The sequence below is a fragment of the Salvelinus sp. IW2-2015 genome, linkage group LG5 (genome assembly GCF_002910315.2).
Source record: "Salvelinus sp. IW2-2015 linkage group LG5, ASM291031v2, whole genome shotgun sequence".
NCBI lineage: Eukaryota > Metazoa > Chordata > Actinopteri > Salmoniformes > Salmonidae > Salvelinus > Salvelinus sp. IW2-2015.
In genome coordinates, this window is record NC_036844.1 from 14529321 (window position 1) to 14547108 (window position 17788).

At 43.9% G+C, this 17788-nt stretch overlaps 1 protein-coding gene across 1 annotated transcript in view; it reads left to right on the forward strand.

Moving 5' to 3' along the window:
* The window catches only part of LOC111964505 (collagen alpha-2(I) chain-like), a 131438-nt gene that overhangs the window by 96399 nt on the left and 17251 nt on the right, over positions 1 to 17788 (forward strand). Inside the window, exons 13-30 of the mRNA XM_070443566.1 lie at positions 5009 to 5116; positions 8569 to 8622; positions 10301 to 10354; positions 10651 to 10695; positions 10804 to 10857; positions 10974 to 11018; positions 11174 to 11227; positions 11554 to 11598; positions 11717 to 11770; positions 11922 to 11966; positions 12078 to 12131; positions 14303 to 14347; positions 14531 to 14584; positions 14723 to 14830; positions 14924 to 14977; positions 15217 to 15270; positions 15490 to 15534; positions 17665 to 17718. Of these exons, the coding sequence (XP_070299667.1) occupies positions 5009 to 5116; positions 8569 to 8622; positions 10301 to 10354; positions 10651 to 10695; positions 10804 to 10857; positions 10974 to 11018; positions 11174 to 11227; positions 11554 to 11598; positions 11717 to 11770; positions 11922 to 11966; positions 12078 to 12131; positions 14303 to 14347; positions 14531 to 14584; positions 14723 to 14830; positions 14924 to 14977; positions 15217 to 15270; positions 15490 to 15534; positions 17665 to 17718 (1026 nt within the window). The remainder of the gene's footprint in view (positions 1 to 5008; positions 5117 to 8568; positions 8623 to 10300; positions 10355 to 10650; positions 10696 to 10803; positions 10858 to 10973; positions 11019 to 11173; positions 11228 to 11553; positions 11599 to 11716; positions 11771 to 11921; positions 11967 to 12077; positions 12132 to 14302; positions 14348 to 14530; positions 14585 to 14722; positions 14831 to 14923; positions 14978 to 15216; positions 15271 to 15489; positions 15535 to 17664; positions 17719 to 17788) is intronic.

Consider the following 17788-nt stretch of genomic DNA (forward strand, 5'->3'; position numbering starts at 1 on the left):
AGCCTTATTCTAAAAATTAAAAAAATATGAAATGTTTTTCCCTCATCAATCTACAACAAATACCCCATAATGACAAAGCAAAACTAGTTTTTAGACATTTTGAAATATCACATTTATATAAGTATTCAGACCCTTTCCTCAGTACTTTGTTGATGCGTCTTTGGCAGTGATTACAGSCTTTAATCTTCTTGGGTATGACGCTACAAGCTTGGCACACCTGTATTTGGAGAGTTTTTCCCATTCTTCTCTGCGGATCCTCTCGAGCTCTGTCAGGTTGGATGGGTTTTTCATCTGTACTTTGCTCCGTTCACCTTTGCCTCGATCCTAACTAGTCTCCCAGTCCCTGCCGCTGAAAAACACCCCCACAGCATGATGCTGTCACCACCATGCTTCACCGCAGGGATGGTGCCAGGTTTCCTCCAGATGTGACGCTTGGCATTCAGGCCAAAGAGTTCAATCTTGGTTTCATCAGACCAGATAATGTTGTTTCTCATGGTCTGAGAGTCCTTCAGGGGCCTTTTGGCAAACACCAAACTCCACTGAGGAGTGGCTTCCATCTGGCCACTACCAGAAAGCGAATGATTGGTGGAGTGCTGCAGAGATGGTTGTCCTTCTGGAAGGTTCTCCCATCTCCACAGAGGAACTCTGGAGCTTTGTCAGAGTGACCATCGGGTTCTTGGTCATGTCCCTGACCAAGGCCCTTCTCCCCCGATTGCTCAGTTTGGCCGGGTGGTTCCAAACTTCTTCCATTTAAGAATGATGCAGGCCATTGTGTTCTTGGAGACCTTCAATTGCTGCAGAAATGTTTTGGTACCCTTCCACAGGTCTGTGCCTTGACACAAACCTGTCTCTTCAGATAATTCCTTTGACCTCATGGCTCTGACATGCACTTTCAATCATGTCCAATCAATTGAATTTACCACAGGTGGACTCCAATGAAGTTGTAGAAACATCTCAGGGATGATCAGTGGAAACAGGATACACCTGAACAACATTTTTGAGTCTCATAGCAAAGGGTCTGAATGGTTGAATATTTGTAAATAAGGTATTTCTGTTTTTATTTTTAATACATTTGCTAACATTTCTTAGAAACTGTTTTGGCTTTGTCATTATGGGGTATTGTGTGTAGACTGCTGATGGGTATTGCGTGTAGACTGCATTGTGTGTAGACTGTATTTATTTCATACATTTTAGAATTAGATTGTAACGTAACAAAATGTGGCAAAAGTCAAGGGGTCTGAATACTTTCTGAAGGCACTGTACATTTACATTTACATTTAAGTCATTTAGCAGACGCTCTTATCCAGAGCGACTTACAAATTGGTGCATTCACCTTATGAAATCCAGTGGAACAACCACTTTACAATAGTGCATCTAACTCTTTTAAGGGGGAGGGGTGGGGTTAGGAGGATTACTTTATCCTAGGTATTCCTTAAAAAATGTAGTTCACTAAATAGGGAATAGGGTGCCATTTTGGGTGCAGAGAGTCTTTGCCGTGTTGCGTCTTAGCCTGTCAGAGACCTTAGCTGACTGAGCAATAAAGTAAAGCACAGACGCTATGGCCTAACAAGATGGCCCACATCAAAGACTGCTGAGGTTTTGGGTACAGCTGTAAACACTTCCTCTCCCTCCCCAATACAAGACAATACGGTGTCTGGACTGTGGCACACACGTGGCGTGGAGAATGGCTGTGTTGTGTGTGTGTGAATGACCATCGTGGCAAGTCTTTCTCACTATTACAATTAGAACATCAAGGAGTTAGAAATCCTGGGGATAATAACTAAAGTGTCAATGTATGCCGATGACTGAAGTTTTTTCATAAGTCCGCAATCTAGATCCCTGTACTGTCTCATTGAAGATCTTGATTTACATTTACATTTAAGTCATTTAGCAGACGCTCTTATCCAGAGCGACTTACAAATTGGTGCATTTCACTTATGATATCCAGTGGAACAACCACTTTACAATAGTGCATCTAACTCTTTAAGGGGGGGGTTAGAAGGATTACTTTATCCTATCCTAGGTATTCCTTAAAGAGGTGGGGTTCAGGTGTCTCCGGAAGGTGGTGATTGACTCCGCTGACCTGCGTCGTGAGGGAGTTTGTTCCACATTGGGGTGCCGAGCAGCGAACAGTTTTGACTGGGCTGAGCGGGAACTTTACTTCCTAGAGGTAGGGAGGCGAGCAGGCCAGAGGTGGATGAACGCAGTGCCTTGTTTGGGTTAGGGCCTGATCAGAGCCTGAAGGTACGGAGGTGCCGTTCCCCCACAGCTCCGTAGGCAAGCACCATGGTCTTGTAGCGGAGCGAGCTTCAACTGGAAGCCAGTGGAGAGACGGAGGAGCGGGGTGACGTGAGAGAACTTGGGAAAGTTGAACACCAGACGGCTGCGGCGTTCTGGATGAGTTGTAGGGGTTTAATGGCACAGGCAGGGAGCCCAGCCAACAGCGAGTTGCAGTAATCCAGACGGGAGAGACAAGTGCCTGGATTAGGACCTGCGCCGCTTCCTGCGTGAGGCAGGGTCGTACTCTGCGAATGTTGTAGAGCATGAACACTACGGAACGGGTCACCGCCTTGATGTTAGTTGAACGACAGGGTGTTGTCCAGGATCACGCCATGGTTCTTAGCACTCTGGAGGAGGACACAATGGAGTTGTCAACCGTGATGGCGAGATCATGGAACGGGCAGTCCTTCCCCGGGAGAGAGCAGCTCCGTCTTGCCAAGGTTCAGCTTGAGGTGGTGATCCGTCATCCACACTGATATGTCTGCCAGACATGCAGAGATGCGATTCACCACCTGGTTATCAGGGGGGAAAGGAGAAGATTAATTGTGTGTCGTCTGCATAGCAATGATAGGAGAGACCATGTGAGATATGACAGAGCCAATGACTTGTGTATAGCGAGAATAGGAGAGGCCTAGAAAAGAGCCCTGTGGGACACCAGTGGTGAGAGCACGTGGTGCGGAGACAGATTCTCGCCACGCCACCTGGTAGGGCGACCTGTCAGGTAGGACGCAATCCAAGCGTGGGCCGCGCCGGAGATGCCAGCTCGGAGGTGGAGAGGAGGATCTGATGTTCACAGTATCAAAGGCAGCCGATAGTCTAGAAGGATGAGAGCAGAGGAGAGAGAGTTAGCTTTAGCAGTGCGGAGCGCCTCCGTGACACAGAGAGAGGAGTCTCAGTTGAATGACTAGTCTTGAAACCTGACTGATTTGGATCAAGAAGGTCATTCTGAGAGAGATAGCAGGAGAGCTGGCCAAGGACGGCACGTTCAAGAGTTTTGGAGAGAAAGAAAGAAGGATACTGGTCTGTAGTTGTTTACATCGGAGGGATCGAGTGTAGGTTTTTTCAGAAGGGGTGCAACTCTCGCTCTCTTGAAGACGGAAGGATTTTTTTTGATCACTTTCTAGCGTCTATGGACTAAAAACCTAATTATGACAAGTGTGACCATATTAAGTATTGGACGTTAAAGACACAGTGTTTACACTACCTTGGAGTTTACCAATAAAATGGGCGGATGGTGAAGTAGACGTACTTGGTATTCACATCTCAAAAATATAAAGGAACTTACCACAATACATTTCGATAGAAAGTTAGCAAAACATAGATATGATTCTGAACCAGGGAGAGGTAAGTACCTGATTGCAACACTACCACAAAAATGGAGGCAAGTGGAAAAAGCGAGAAAGTAGGGAACTTGTTCGCCTGCTGTATATTAAAGATACAAATTGGCTGAAAGGAATTGGCATAAATAGAAATATATACCAGTTTCATTTGAGGACAAAAATGTTGATAGCTGCGCTATATAAATAACATAATAATACTCATAGGAAAGGTTTCATTATTAGCTCACAATCTGTGGATACTATACGATTAGAAAGGTTCAACATTTATGTAAAACATCACAGCACAATTGACAAATATATGGCACATGGAAACCCAACCAGGGTGGTCTATGGTGATAGGTGGGATGGGCTGAGAGTGGCTGAGCGGCGGGATTAAAGAGTTTATGTTTGGTAATGAATTATTGTTATGTAATTGCTTTATATAAAAGTACCATGTATGTAAAATGTGTATGTAAAATGTATATGTAAAAATGCATTACGTTGGTGGCTTACCTCTGAAGCTAAGCTGGGTTGGTCCTGGATGGGAGACCTGATGCCGCTGSAAGTGGTGTTGGAGGGCCGGTAGGACGCGCTCTTTCCTCTGGTTTAAAAAAAATATCCCAATACCTCATGGTAGTGATTGGGGACATTGACCTGTGTAGGGTGCCACCTTTCGGATGGGATATTAAACGGGTGTCCTGACTCTCTGTGGTCACTAAAGATTCCATACCACTTATAGTAAGAGTAGGGGTGTTAACCCCGGTGTCCTGGCTAAATTCCCAATCTAGCCCTCATACCATCATGGCTACCTAATCCTCCCCAGCTTCCAATTGGTTCTTTCCTCTCCCCTGTAACTATTCCCCAGGTTGTTGCTGTAAAAGCGAATGTGTTCTCAGTCAACTTTCCTGGTAAAATAAGGGTTAAATACAATAAATAAATGTACAATATCAATCACTGTTCAGGCCCAGAAATATAACAGTTCACAGACTCCACACTGCTAACAGGTGTTTAAGCTTTCAGATTTGTACATGGTCTCCACCTGTTTGCAGAGCAGTGTTATTGATGACAAGGAGGTCTGAAGTCTAGCTTCTCATCCTCTTGATAAGCTCTCAGTGCCACCCTGTTGGGCAGGAATAGTGCCAGGGGGTTCGTCAAATGGCACCCTATTCCTTATATAGTGCACCACTTTTGACCAGTGCCCTATAGAAATAGGGTGCCATTTGGGATGCTTCTTCACTGTCACAGGTCCACACAGCCTCTGATTGGGTGGTGGTGTCTCTGTCACTGATCCACAGCCTCTGATTGGGTGATGTTGTCTCTTTCACAGATCCACAGCCTCTGATTGGGTGGTGGCGTTTCTGTCACAGTCCACAGCCTCTGATTGGGTGATGGTATCTATTGTATTGCAGGGTGAGCCGGGGCCAAATGGCGTGGCGGGCAGAGCAGGGCTCCATGGGAAAGATGGAGCGAATGGGCAGGACGGTCAGCCTGGGACGCTGGGTGATCCCGGGCGACAGGTGAGGGCACCACTCAGTGACTTATTACGTGATAACTTTCTGTTCTCAGAAACAACCATTCTAGCCTCCAACAGCACCATATTCCCTATTTAGTGCACTAATTTTAACCAGGGCCTAGGGCTGTTACTCGACCATATTACCGCCACACCGGTGGTCACGAGTCATGAAGGCAGTCAAACCGTTTAGTCACGGTAATTAGGCTTCTCCAAGCTCTGATGCTGCTGATGGTCATTTGTACAAACTTGCTAACTGCCTGGTATTCAGCACTCTATTGTCCCTCTAATCACTCTGACATCAATGCAAATGTAATTGAAAATCTAATCAAACACTTCATGAGAACCCATGACCTCATGTTGCGCAACATTTCTAAAACAGAGTGATGGCCTCTATTAAAAAGAGGAGGATCCCATCATCTGTCTATAGGATAAGCCTACTATATACTGTATCTCAACTTTCCTACTATTAAGCACATTGCTTCTCTTTACAACAGGAGTAAAGCCTACCTGGCTGGCATGAAAATGAACCATGGGACAAGTGTCCTCCATTCACTTTTTAAGTGCATAGATGACATCTATTTTCTCCCCTGTTTCGAGACAGGTGCATATTAATGGTCCATTCTAAATCAAAACAAATTTCACACATACAGTGCATTCGGGAAATATTCAGACCTTTGACTTTTTCCACATTTTGTTACGTTACAACCTAATTCTAAAATGTATTAAATCATTGTTTTTCCTTATCATTCTACACACAGTACCCCTTAATGACAAAGCGAAAACAGGTTTTAGAATTWTTTTCAAATGTATAAAAAAAAAWAACTTAAATAACTTATTTACATAAGTATTCAGACCCAGGTGCTATGAGACTCAAAATTGAGCTCAGGTGCATACTGTTTCCATTGATCCTCCTTGAGATTTTTCTACAACTTGATTGGAGTTCACCTGTAGTACATTCAATTGATTGGACATGATTTGGAAAAACACACACCTGTCTATATAAGGTCCCACAGTTGACAGTGCATGTCAGAGCAAAAACCAAGCCATGAGGTCGAAATAATCATTCGTAGAGCTCCGAGAGAAGATTGTGTCGAGGCATAGATCTGGCAAAGGGTACCAAAAAATGTATGCAGCATTGAAGGTCCCCAAGAACACAATGGCCTCCATTATTCTCAAATGGAATATGTTTGGTAGCACCAATACTTTTCCTAGAGCTTTTCCTAAGCATCTTTGGAGAGACCATCCAACCTGACAGAGCTTGAGATGATCTGCAGAGAAGAATGGGATAAACTCCCCAAATACAGGTGTGCCAAGCTGATAGCGTCATACCCAAGAAGACTCAAGGCTGTAATCGCTGCCAGTGGTGCTTCAACAAAGTACTGAGTAAAGGGTCTGAATACTTATGTCCATTGATATTTTCGATTTTTGCAAAAATTTTGAAAAACTTGTTTTTGCTTTGTTTGCTTTTTTATGTGTAGATTGATGATGAAAATATTTGATTTAATCCATTTTGGAATAAGGCTGTAATCTAAGAAAATGTGGGAAGAGTCAAGGGGTCTGAATACTTTCCGAATGCACTGTATATTATTTAGTATATGTAAAGACACGGTTAAATTAACAATAGTCTGATAGGTGACAATATTAGCCTATCACTTGTGAAGTATATATTATCACTTGTGAATGATGCCCAGCGTAAGGCAAGAAACAATGCCTTTTTTGTTGTTGACTTTTTCTAATCATAGTCACACACCTCATGTAGCCTAACCCATAGGCCTATATGTTTTGATAAGGTTTGTAAAGTGGCAAAATAACTTCTTAAATTTAAGCACATGAATCTGCTTTACAAGGGGTGTAGAGGCTAACTGGCATTCATAAGCAGCGCGTGAGTTTAACGTTTGGGGAAGATAATTTTCACCATAACAATGCAACTTTATAATCAAAGTATTACATGCGTAATTACATTTGCGGTCACTTTTGATAATGGTGTTTTCCCGCTAATGGAACATTCACGCTTATAGCCTACTGCCGTGTGCACATTGCTGTGCTTATAATGTGAAGAAATATCCTGATAGTTTATCAACATTTTAAGCTAAATGTTCTGATCTGTTGTTTCAGCCTCAATGCTTAAAAAAGTTTTGGGATGCTAGTGGTTGTATTATTCCAAACATTGTCCCACACTATGTTTGGAATATTTATTTCTCGCACAGAATAGAATAGGTAAACTTTTGTACTATCGGGGATAGTAGATTGACGTAGGCTAGTGCTTTCGCTGTTCGTAATGCCTACTAATCTTGTTGGCTGACAAAAAGTAAATGTGGACAGTTCTTCCAATATCTTCAATATGCACCACGGAATTGGGTAAGGACCCGCGCAGTTGTGTCCCCAATGTTTCTGTCTTCTCTTGTAGCCTGTGAGAAAGACGCGATCACGTGATGGAGAGCCATGTGAGTGAGAGGTGCTTCGGAGCACACAGCACTCTGGGATAAGGGAATTATAATTATTATATTCAACTCAAGGTCACAATGGCCACTGGCCYCAAAAGACATGGAGTTTTTTAGGGGGCATTACAGACACACAAAGGAGATTTCACCAGGAAATTCGAGGCATTAACAAGTACTGGTCAAATTGTGAATGAGAGACTGATGAAGTGTGTACAGCCTGCGCAAAAAAAACAAAGCAGAGCATAAGCCTTTCATGCAACTTTTTTCAAATCATCATTAGAGTCATATCATGCAGCCTTACAATGTATTAAAAATCTAAACATATAGCCCAACGTTTGTAGAACAACTAAAGTTACATTAAGAACTCTAAATGAAGCATATAGGAGTACCTATTTCTTTGTTAACTGCTCAACACAGAATAGRGCAGTCCCTCAAATCCTTTGGAGAAAATATCCTTTCTATTTTATTCAGCTTTTTTCAACTGTATTCTTCATACTATAAAATTATATAAAATAATGGCACGGAATTCTATGCAAATCTTGTCTGCTAAATGAGCTATTGTAGCCCACAGCTGTATGACATAGCCAGGTGAGGACCTAATATACGGACAACTCAGAGTATACTATTCTGTTCTTCTGAAGTAGACTACATTTTCTTCATATCATGTTTCTTTAGACCTGTCTAAAATAAATAATGGATTTATTGTGACGGTGTAGGCTATATTACATGGATTTATTCGACTTTTTTAAATGTAGTTGTTCCAAAGGTCTGCATCAGTGGCTTGTAGGCTACAAGTGCGTGGAAGCCAGGAGATGCTAAATGTGTTTATGTTAATTAACAGTCAATTGCCGTAAGACCAGTAGTTATTTGCTTCACCGCCTGACAAAATGTTGTGACGGCTACAGCCCTACCAGGYTCTTACTTTCCCTAAGTAGTGCACTATATATGGAATAGGGTGTCATTTCGGATGCTATATCTCTGATTATATCAATGATTGCTGTCTCGTTTTGCTTAGGGACCCTTCGGGTACAGGGGAGACGGCGGTTCCAAAGGAGAAAAGGGGGAGGAGGTAAGGGGGTTGGACAGTGAAACATTGGCATTATGAATTCTGAAACATGGGTCTAATGGAGAMTACTAATCAAGAGCATAAGTCGTTAACACTTTCTATGAAGTACGTATAGCACCAGTCAAAGGTTTGGACACACCAACTCATTCCAGGGTTTTTCTTTATTTTTACAATTTTTTACATTGTAGAATAATAGTGAAGACATCAAAACTATGAAATAACACATATGGACTCATGTAGTAACCAAAAAAAGGTTAAACAAATCAAAATATATTTTAGATTATTCAAAGTAGCCACCCGTTGCCTTGATGACAGCTTTGCACACTCTTGGCATTCTCTCAACCAGCGTCACCTAGACTGCATTACCAACAGTCTTGAAGGAGATCCCACATATACTGAGCACTTGTTATCTGCTTTTCCTTCACTCTGTGGTCCAACTCATCCCAAACCATCTCAATTGGCTTCAGGTTGGGTGATTGTGGAGGTCAGGTCGTCTGATGCAGCACTCCATCACTCTCCTTCTTGGTCAAATAGCCCTTACACAGCCTGGATGTGTATTGCGTCATTGTCCTGTTGAAAAACAATTATAGTCCCACTAAGCGCAAACCAGATGGGATGGCGTATCACTGCAGGATGCTGTGGTAGCAATGCTGGTTAAGTGTTCCTTGAATTCTAAATAAATAACTGATACTGTCACCAGCAAAACACCATCACACCTCCTCCCCCATGCTTCACGTGGCAACCACACATGCAGAGATCATCCGTTCACCTACTTTGCGTTGCACAAAGACACGGCGGTTGGATCCAAAAATCTCCAATTTCCAAGATTTCCACTGGTCTAATGTCCATTGCGCGTGTGTTTTGGCCCAAGCAAGTCTCTTCTTATTATTGGTGTCCTTTAGAAGTGGCTTCTTTGCAGCAATTTGTCCATTAAGGCCTGATTCACACAGTATCCTCTGAACAATTGATGTTGAGATGTGTCTGTTACTTGAACTCTGTGAAGCATTTATTTGGGCTGCAATCTGAGGTGCAGTTAACTCTAAAGAACTTATCCTCTGCAGCAGAGGTAACTCTGGGTCTTCCTTTCCTGTGGTGGTCCTCATGAGAGCCAGTTTCATCTTAGCGCTTGATGGTTTTTGCAACTGCACTTAAAGAAACTTTCGAAGTTCTTGAAATTTTCCTGATTAACTGACCTTCATGTCTTAAAGTAATGATGGACTGTCGTTTCACTTTGCTGTTTGACCTGTTCTTGCCATAATATGGACTTGGTTTTTTACCAAATAGGGCTATCTTCTGTATACAACCCCTACCTTGTCACAACACATCTGATTGGCTGAAATGCATTAAGAAGGAAAGAAAGCACACCTGTTAATTGAAATGCATTCCAGGTGACTACCTCATGAAGCTGGTTGAGAAAATGTCAAGAGTTTGCAAAGCTGTTATCAAGGCAAAGGTTGGCTACTTTGAAGAACCCCAAATATAAAATATATTTTGATTTGTTTAACACTTTTTTGGTTACTACTTGATTCCATATGTGTTATTTCATAGTTTTGATGTCTTCACTATTATTCTACAATATAGAAAATAGCAAAGAAAACCCCTGGAATGAGTAGGTGTGTCCAAACTTTTGACTGGTACTGTATGTATAATGCTTTTTAACATTCTTTATAATGCCTTATAGGGCCTTATTGGAGCTAAGGGTCGAAGAGGCCGTATGGGAGAACCGGGCGAGAAGGTAATTTTGACTGAAGTATGATTGTTTCGTAATTACTAGAGTACCAGACTGACTTATATCGATCTCCAGTCTTTACCAGTCAATGTTATTACTTTGAATATGCTGCCTCTTAGTGGTAAGAGTAAGTACTATGAGATCTGACTGTTCTGGTACCGTTCACATCAGTTTACATTACATTTATCTTGATTTTCTTTTCTCATATCCCTGTAATGCTCAGTATGTATGTTGCTGATGACTTTTGTGTGAATAGTCCTCTCAATTGAAAGCTTAGGATGTGATCTTTGTTTGTCCTGTAGGGCTCCATTGGTTTACCAGGCCGTCACGGTTTTGTTGGTCCACGTGTAAGTGTTTCTCTCACCGTATGCGTACCAAATAGCACCCTATTCCTTTTATAGTGCACTATTTTTGACCAGAACCCTAAAGGTTTACTGTGTCTGTGTTCTCTTCAGGGACCTCAGGGAGTCAGAGGGGCCACTGGCCCAGAGGGSCCCCCCGGCCCTGATGTGAGTGAACCACAGTAACAATACTACAAACAAATAAACTGGTACTTACTGGCCATTGTTTATCACTAAAGTTGAGTGTGTCATTAACTTGTGTCCATGTGTTTGTGACTCTCCAGGGGGAGGCTGGGTTTGATGGGTCTCCAGGGCCTCCTGGGTCAATGGTGAGTAGACAGGCAACAGGAGTCTGGACTTTCCCTACTATGTATTCCAACGTACAGTAAAACACAGTATTCTAATGGGCCCTAATTCCAAATGCTACTGTATGTCAGTCATCCCACATCATATCACTCAGTGTGTGTATTTTTGTTTTGCGCAGGGAGCCGCTGGTTTCACAGGCTCTGTCGGCGCTCAGGGAGTTAACGGCTCAAAGGTGAGATTACATTTTGATCCCAGGAGACGACGGTCCTCCCATTATTTTAGATCATGTATAAAATTAGCACCTACGGTATTTTATTGGTAGCTCTTTCTGAGTACACTCGTAGAAGAAAATGTGCTATCTAGAACTTTAAAAGGTTCTTCCTCTGTCCCCATAGAAGAACACTTTTTGGTTCCAGGAAGAACTCTTTAGGGTTCCATGTAGGACCCTTTCCACAGAGAGTTCGACCTGGAAACCAAAAGGGTTCTCCCTGGAAACAAAAAGGGTTCTCTTATGGGGACAGCAGTCTTTGCCAAAGGTAACCTGCATTTATCTTCTAGGGAGAGTTGGGCCTTGTTGGAGTTGTTGGCCCCAGAGGCCCGCAGGTAAGAGGAGACGTTTGTCTTGTTGTGTTTTCTTGCCTGAAGTTGGGTCACATTCAACAGAACTCCATGCTCTATGCTTGTTAGACTATAAAGGAAATATTTCTGTTTATTTCACCAGGGGCCCCAGGGTTTAGATGGTGAGAGTGGGCCTCCAGGTCTCAGAGGAATTCAGGTCAGTCTCAATCAGCTGCACAACTTTCCCTAACAGAGACTTGGGACCAGATGATGGTCTTTGGAAACGTGTTTTTCGTAGGGATTTCTCACCACAGTAACGTCTAATATCTGGGGTTAAAGGTAATCTGTACGGTTTTATATTTTCACAGGGACAGCTTGGGATGAGTGGTGCCGCTGGTCCGAAAGGTGACCCTGTAAGTCGCTCCTCTCTTCGCTGGTAAAGTTCATTCTGCTCTAGTAAAACAAACTACTATACCTGTCTCTCTCCAACCCCCTTGCTTCCMTCCTTTCTCTGTCTTCCTCAGGGACCAATGGGGATGATGGGTATCCGGGGTGAGCTAGGGTTCGAGGGYCCCATGGTGAGTAGCATAGTACCCAATGGACTGACCACCTTCACCCCACTTTTCCTGCCAGAGACACACACTCACACAGCAACCTCACAGTGCGCCCATGTGGCAGAACTCATGTGTTAGGCTACAGATTATAATACGCGTTGTGTATCCCATGTCCTACATCTTCTAGCTTRGATGGGTTGTGGTAGAGCTGGTCTAAGCTAATGGATGAAAGGCTCTAACTTAAGAAAGTAAACACACTTTAAAATGGGCAAGTCAAGGTCACTTTTATGTCTGGATGATGGCCACACTGTATCTTCATATGATATCAAATGACTCATTTGGAGAGGTTGTAAACTGCTAGAATGCCATAGATCCCATCCCCAGGCGGTTTGCATGTGAGTTTTACTCTGGCTGTTATCCAGACATCTTCTAGGCGATGTTTAGGTTGACAGCTCCTCRAGTTTTCACTAAATTCTACACAGACTACGGTGCCTTCGGAAAGTATTCAGACCCCTTGAKTTTTTCCAAATGTTGTTAATGTAGGTTACATCCTTATTCTAAAGGTTACAGTCCTTATCAATCTACAATCAATACCCCATAATGACAAAGCAAAAACTGATTTTTCTTTTTTTTGTTGCTAATAATATTACAAATTTAAAAAACGGCAATAACATTCACATAAGTATTCAGACCCTTTACTCAGTACTTTGTTGAAGCACCACTGGCAGRGATTACAGCCTTGAGTCTTCTACTGTATGACGCTACAAGCTTGGCACACATGTATTTGGGGAGTTTCTCCCATTCTTCTCTGCAGATCCTATCAAGCTCTGTCAGGTTGGAMGTGGAGCGTKGCTGCACCGCTATTTTCAGGTCTCTCCAGAGATGTTRGATCGGGTTCAAGTCTGGGCTCTYGCTGYGCCACTCAAGYACATTCAGAGACTTGTTRRGAAGCCACTCCTGTGTTGTCTTGGCTGTGTGCTTAGGGTRGTTGTCCTGTTGGAAGYTGAACCGTCGTCCCAGTCTGAGGTCCTGAGCGCTCTGGASCAGGTTTTCATCAAGAATCTCTCTGTACTTTGCTCCATTCATCTTTGCCTTGATCCTAACTAGTCTCCCAGTCCCTGCTGGTGAAAAACATCCCCACAGCATGATGCTGCCAACACCATGCTTCACCGTAGGGATGGTGCCAGGTTTCCTCCAGATGTGACTCTTGGCATTCAGGCCAAAGAGTTTAATCTTGTTTCTCGTGGTCTGAGTCCTTTAGGTGCCTTTTGGCAAACTCCAAGCAGGCTGTCATGTGCCTTTTACTGAGGAGTGGCTTCCGTCTGGCCACTCTACCATAAAGGCCTGATTGGTAGAGTGCTGCAGAGATGGTTGTTCTTCTGGAAGGTTCTCCTATCTCCACAGAGGAACTCAGGAGCTCCGTCAGAGTGACCATCAGGTTCTTGGTCACCTCCCTGACCAAGGCCCTTCTCCCCCGATTGCTCATGTTGGCCAGGCGGCCAGCGCTAGAAAGAATCTTGGTGGTTCCAAACTTCTTCCATTTAAGAATGATGGAGACCACAGTGTTCTTGGGGACCTTCAATGCTGCAGAAATGTTTTGTACRCTTCCCCAGATCTGTGCCTCGACACAATCCTGTCTCGGAGCTCTACCGACAATTCCTTCGACCTCAACTGTGGGACCTTATATAGACAGGTGTGTGCATTTCCAAATCACGTCCAATCAATTGAATGTACCACAGGTGGACTCCAATCAAGTTGTGGAAACGTCTCAAGGATGATCAATGGAAACYGGATGCACATGAGCTCAATTTCTAGAAACCTGTTTTCGCTTTGTCATTATGGGGTATTGTGTGTAGATTMCTGCGGATTAGTAATTCTTTTTTTATTTCAGATATTTTAGATAGGCTGTAACATTACAAAATATGGAAAAAGTCAAGGGGTCTGAATACTTTCCGAAAGCACTGTATATCTCTTATATTATGCTGTTATCAGATGGTGTATCWTAAAAAATGTGTCAGTCAGTTTACATTGTCAGTCAGTGTGGCCGAAGTGTGGCTATAGATCAGACAAAAGATCATCATGAAAGGGAAGATTTGTTGGAGCCATGATTTCTCTCCATCCTCTACTTGAAGTGAGAAAAATGAACTAAAAGGAACGAACGCTTCAATCCATTCTCTGTCACTCTTTGATTGAAGGGCCCACTGGGAACACAAGGTCTAATGGGTTTCCCTGGTATTACTGTAAGTATTAGTACTGCATTTACTGACATTTATTTTMAATTAGATGGAATCCATTTTTGTGCTGTCCTTGGAGTGATTCAAAACACTATGAAGGACCAGGTTGCATGCTTTTCAGCTACTTACTTTACTTGCCCTCGTCTGACCCCTCTCTGACAACTGACCCCTCACCTCTGACCTCCACAGGGCAAAAGAGGACCAGACGGGGATAAGGGAGACCCTGGACCAAAGGGGGAGAGAGTAAGAACCCGGTCTCTGGAGACCTGTACACATTCCGCAAAACTAAAGCTGTTGATTCATACTTTTTACGTCTATTGTGAGTTACCCTGTTATCTGTTTCTGTCTCTCTCTCTCTCTCTCTCTTGTTCTATCTCTCAGGGTGTTCAGGGTGCTTTGGGTATCCAAGGGCCTCAGGGAGAGAGGGGTCCCAGTGGCCCCCCTGGCTTTACAGGGCTCAAAGGTCAACCTGGCACTAAAGGCATTGAGGTAGGCAGCCTCTCTGCCTTATCACTTTATCTAAAGTTATAGCCTGACACTTTACCAGTGGAAGACTGATGGATTTTGGATCTTGTCTTTCAGGGTGAGAATGGAGAAACTGGCCCTCAGGGAAAACTGGGCAGAGAGGGGCTGAAGGTCAGAGAATACTTCAGAAAGGAATGCATCATAATGAATGTAACATTTTGTAAGATCAGTAACATCAGTCTGCCTGTTAGGATTAGTCAAAATGATGATTAAACTGTGGATTTCATGTCCTGAAATAGTGTTTCCCAAATGGCAACCTATTCCCGGCCTGTGTAGTGCACTACTTTTGACCAGTCCTATGGGGTGCCATTTGGGACATGTAGTGTATTAAATATCTCTGTTCTTTGAAGGGGAATAGAGGAACAGATGGGCGCAACGGCAAGCCTGGACACAGAGGAACCAAGGTAGGGCACTCTCCCATTGAATGTGTTTATGAAGGTTGCTAAATTCCAGTAAAATTTCCAAAATATCCAGGTTATCCAGCATTTCTAGGATTTGTAATTTCTGGGAATTATGGGAAAGTTTCTGGAACTTTGCAACCCTAGTATTAAGTAAAGTGTGATTTAAGTTCTGCTCTTGATATTTGAATGGTGTCCTGATTGGCACTGCCCTCTTTTACCCAGGGTCGCATGGGTCAGAGAGGGAATGTTGGCCAGCCTGGTCAACCGGTAAGCACAGAACATTCACAGACAAACACTAGTGGAGCCATCTACTTGATCAATTTGCATTGCAAATACTTCATTATACTTGACAAATCAGAAATAAAGTGTACGCCTCAATTGGCAATATCTATGTTGGCAGAACAGCAGATCTGTGTGTGTGTGTGTGTGTGTGTGTGTGTGTGTGTGTGTGTGTGTGTGTGTGTGTGTGTGTGTGTGTGTGTGTGTGTGTGTGTGTGTGTCAGTGGAGGCTGCTGAGGGGAGGACGGCTCATAGTAATAGCTGGAATGGAGTGAATGGAATGGTATCAACCACATGGAAACCATACATTTGATAAAATTCCATGGACTCCTCCCCTCAGCAGCCTCCACTGGTGTGTGTGGAGGGAAAGATCTGTCTTCTCAGTAATATATACACTGCTCAAAAAAATAAAGGGAACACTTAAACAACACAATGTAACTCCAAGTCAATCACACTTCTGTGAAATCAAACTGTCCACTTAGGAAGCAACACTGATTGACAATACATTTCGCATGCTGTTGTGCAAATGGAATAGACAAAAGGTGGAAATTATAGGCAATTAGCAAGACACCCCCAATAAAGGAATGGTTCTGCAGGTGGTGACCACAGACCACTTCTCAGTTCCTATGCTTCCTGGCTGATGTTTTGGTCACTTTTGAATGCTGGCGGTGCTTTCACTCTAGTGGTAGCATGAGACAGAGTCTACAACCCACACAAGTGGCTCAGGTAGTGCAGTTCATCCAGGATGGCACATCAATGCGAGCTGTGGCAAAAAGGTTTGCTGTGTCTGTCAGCGTAGTGTCCAGAGCATGGAGGCGCTACCAGGAGACAGGCCAGTACATCAGGAGACGTGGAGGAGGCCGTAGGAGGGCAACAACCCAGCAGCAGGACCGCTACCTCCGCCTTTGTGCAAGGAGGTGCACTGCCAGAGCCCTGCAAAATGACCTCGAGCAGGCCACAAATGTGCATGTGTCAGCATATGGTCTCACAAGGGGTCTGAGGATCTCATCTCGGTACCTAATGGCAGTCAGGCTACCTCTGGCGAGCACATGGAGGGCTGTGCGGCCCCACAAAGAAATGCCACCCCACACCATGACTGACCCACCGCCAAACCGGTCATGCTGGAGGATGTTGCAGGCAGCAGAACGTTCTCCACGGCGTCTCCAGACTCTGTCACGTCTGTCACATGTGCTCATGTGCTCAGTGTGAACCTGCTTTCATCTGTGAAGAGCACAGGGCGCCAGTGGCGAATTTGCCAATCTTGGTGTTCTCTGGCAAATGCCAAACGTCCTGCACGGTGTTGGGCTGTAAGCACAACCCCCACCTGTGGACGTCGGGCCCTCATACCACCCTCATGGAGTCTGTTTCTGACCGTTTGAGCAGACACATGCACATTTGTGGCCTGCTGGAGGTCATTTTGCAGGGCTCTGGCAGTGCACCTCCTTGCACAAAGGCGGAGGTAGCGGTCCTGCTGCTGGGTTGTTGCCCTCCTACGGCCTCCTCCACGTCTCCTGATGTACTGGCCTGTCTCCTGGTAGCGCCTCCATGCTCTGGACACTACGCTGACAGACACAGCAAACCTTTTTGCCACAGCTCGCATTGATGTGCCATCCTGGATGAACTGCACTACCTGAGCCACATGTGTGGGTTGTAGACTCCGTCTCATGCTACCACTAGAGTGAAAGCACCGCCAGCATTCAAAGGTGACCAAAACATCAGCCAGGAAGCATAGGAAGTGGTCACCACCTGCAGAACCATTCCTTTATTGGGGGTGTCTTGCTAATTGCCTATAATTTCCACCTGTTGTCTATTCCATTTGCACAACAGCATGTGAAATTTATTGTCAATCAGTGTTGCTTCCTAAGTGGACAGTTTGATTTCACAGAAGTGTGATTGACTTGGAGTTACATTGTGTTGTTTAAGTGTTCCCTTTATTTTTTTGAGCAGTGTATATATATATCYGTGTTAAAACTCCAGATGCTAACACTTGCTTGGTGATAAAGGGTATCCAAGGTTGTACGGGCTTATCTAATGGAGCTGACTAAAAACAAATATGAAAGACGGAATCACAGTACACTTATTATTGTGTGTGTGTGTGTTTCCACTTGTTTCCAACAGGGCTTGCCAGGCCCTCCCGGGACAGAGGGACCAGAAGGAAAGCCTGGTACACAGGTTCCCATTCTATATCATATTTCAATACAGTGATCACACCCCTGAAAACACTGTGCTTGTATATACTGCA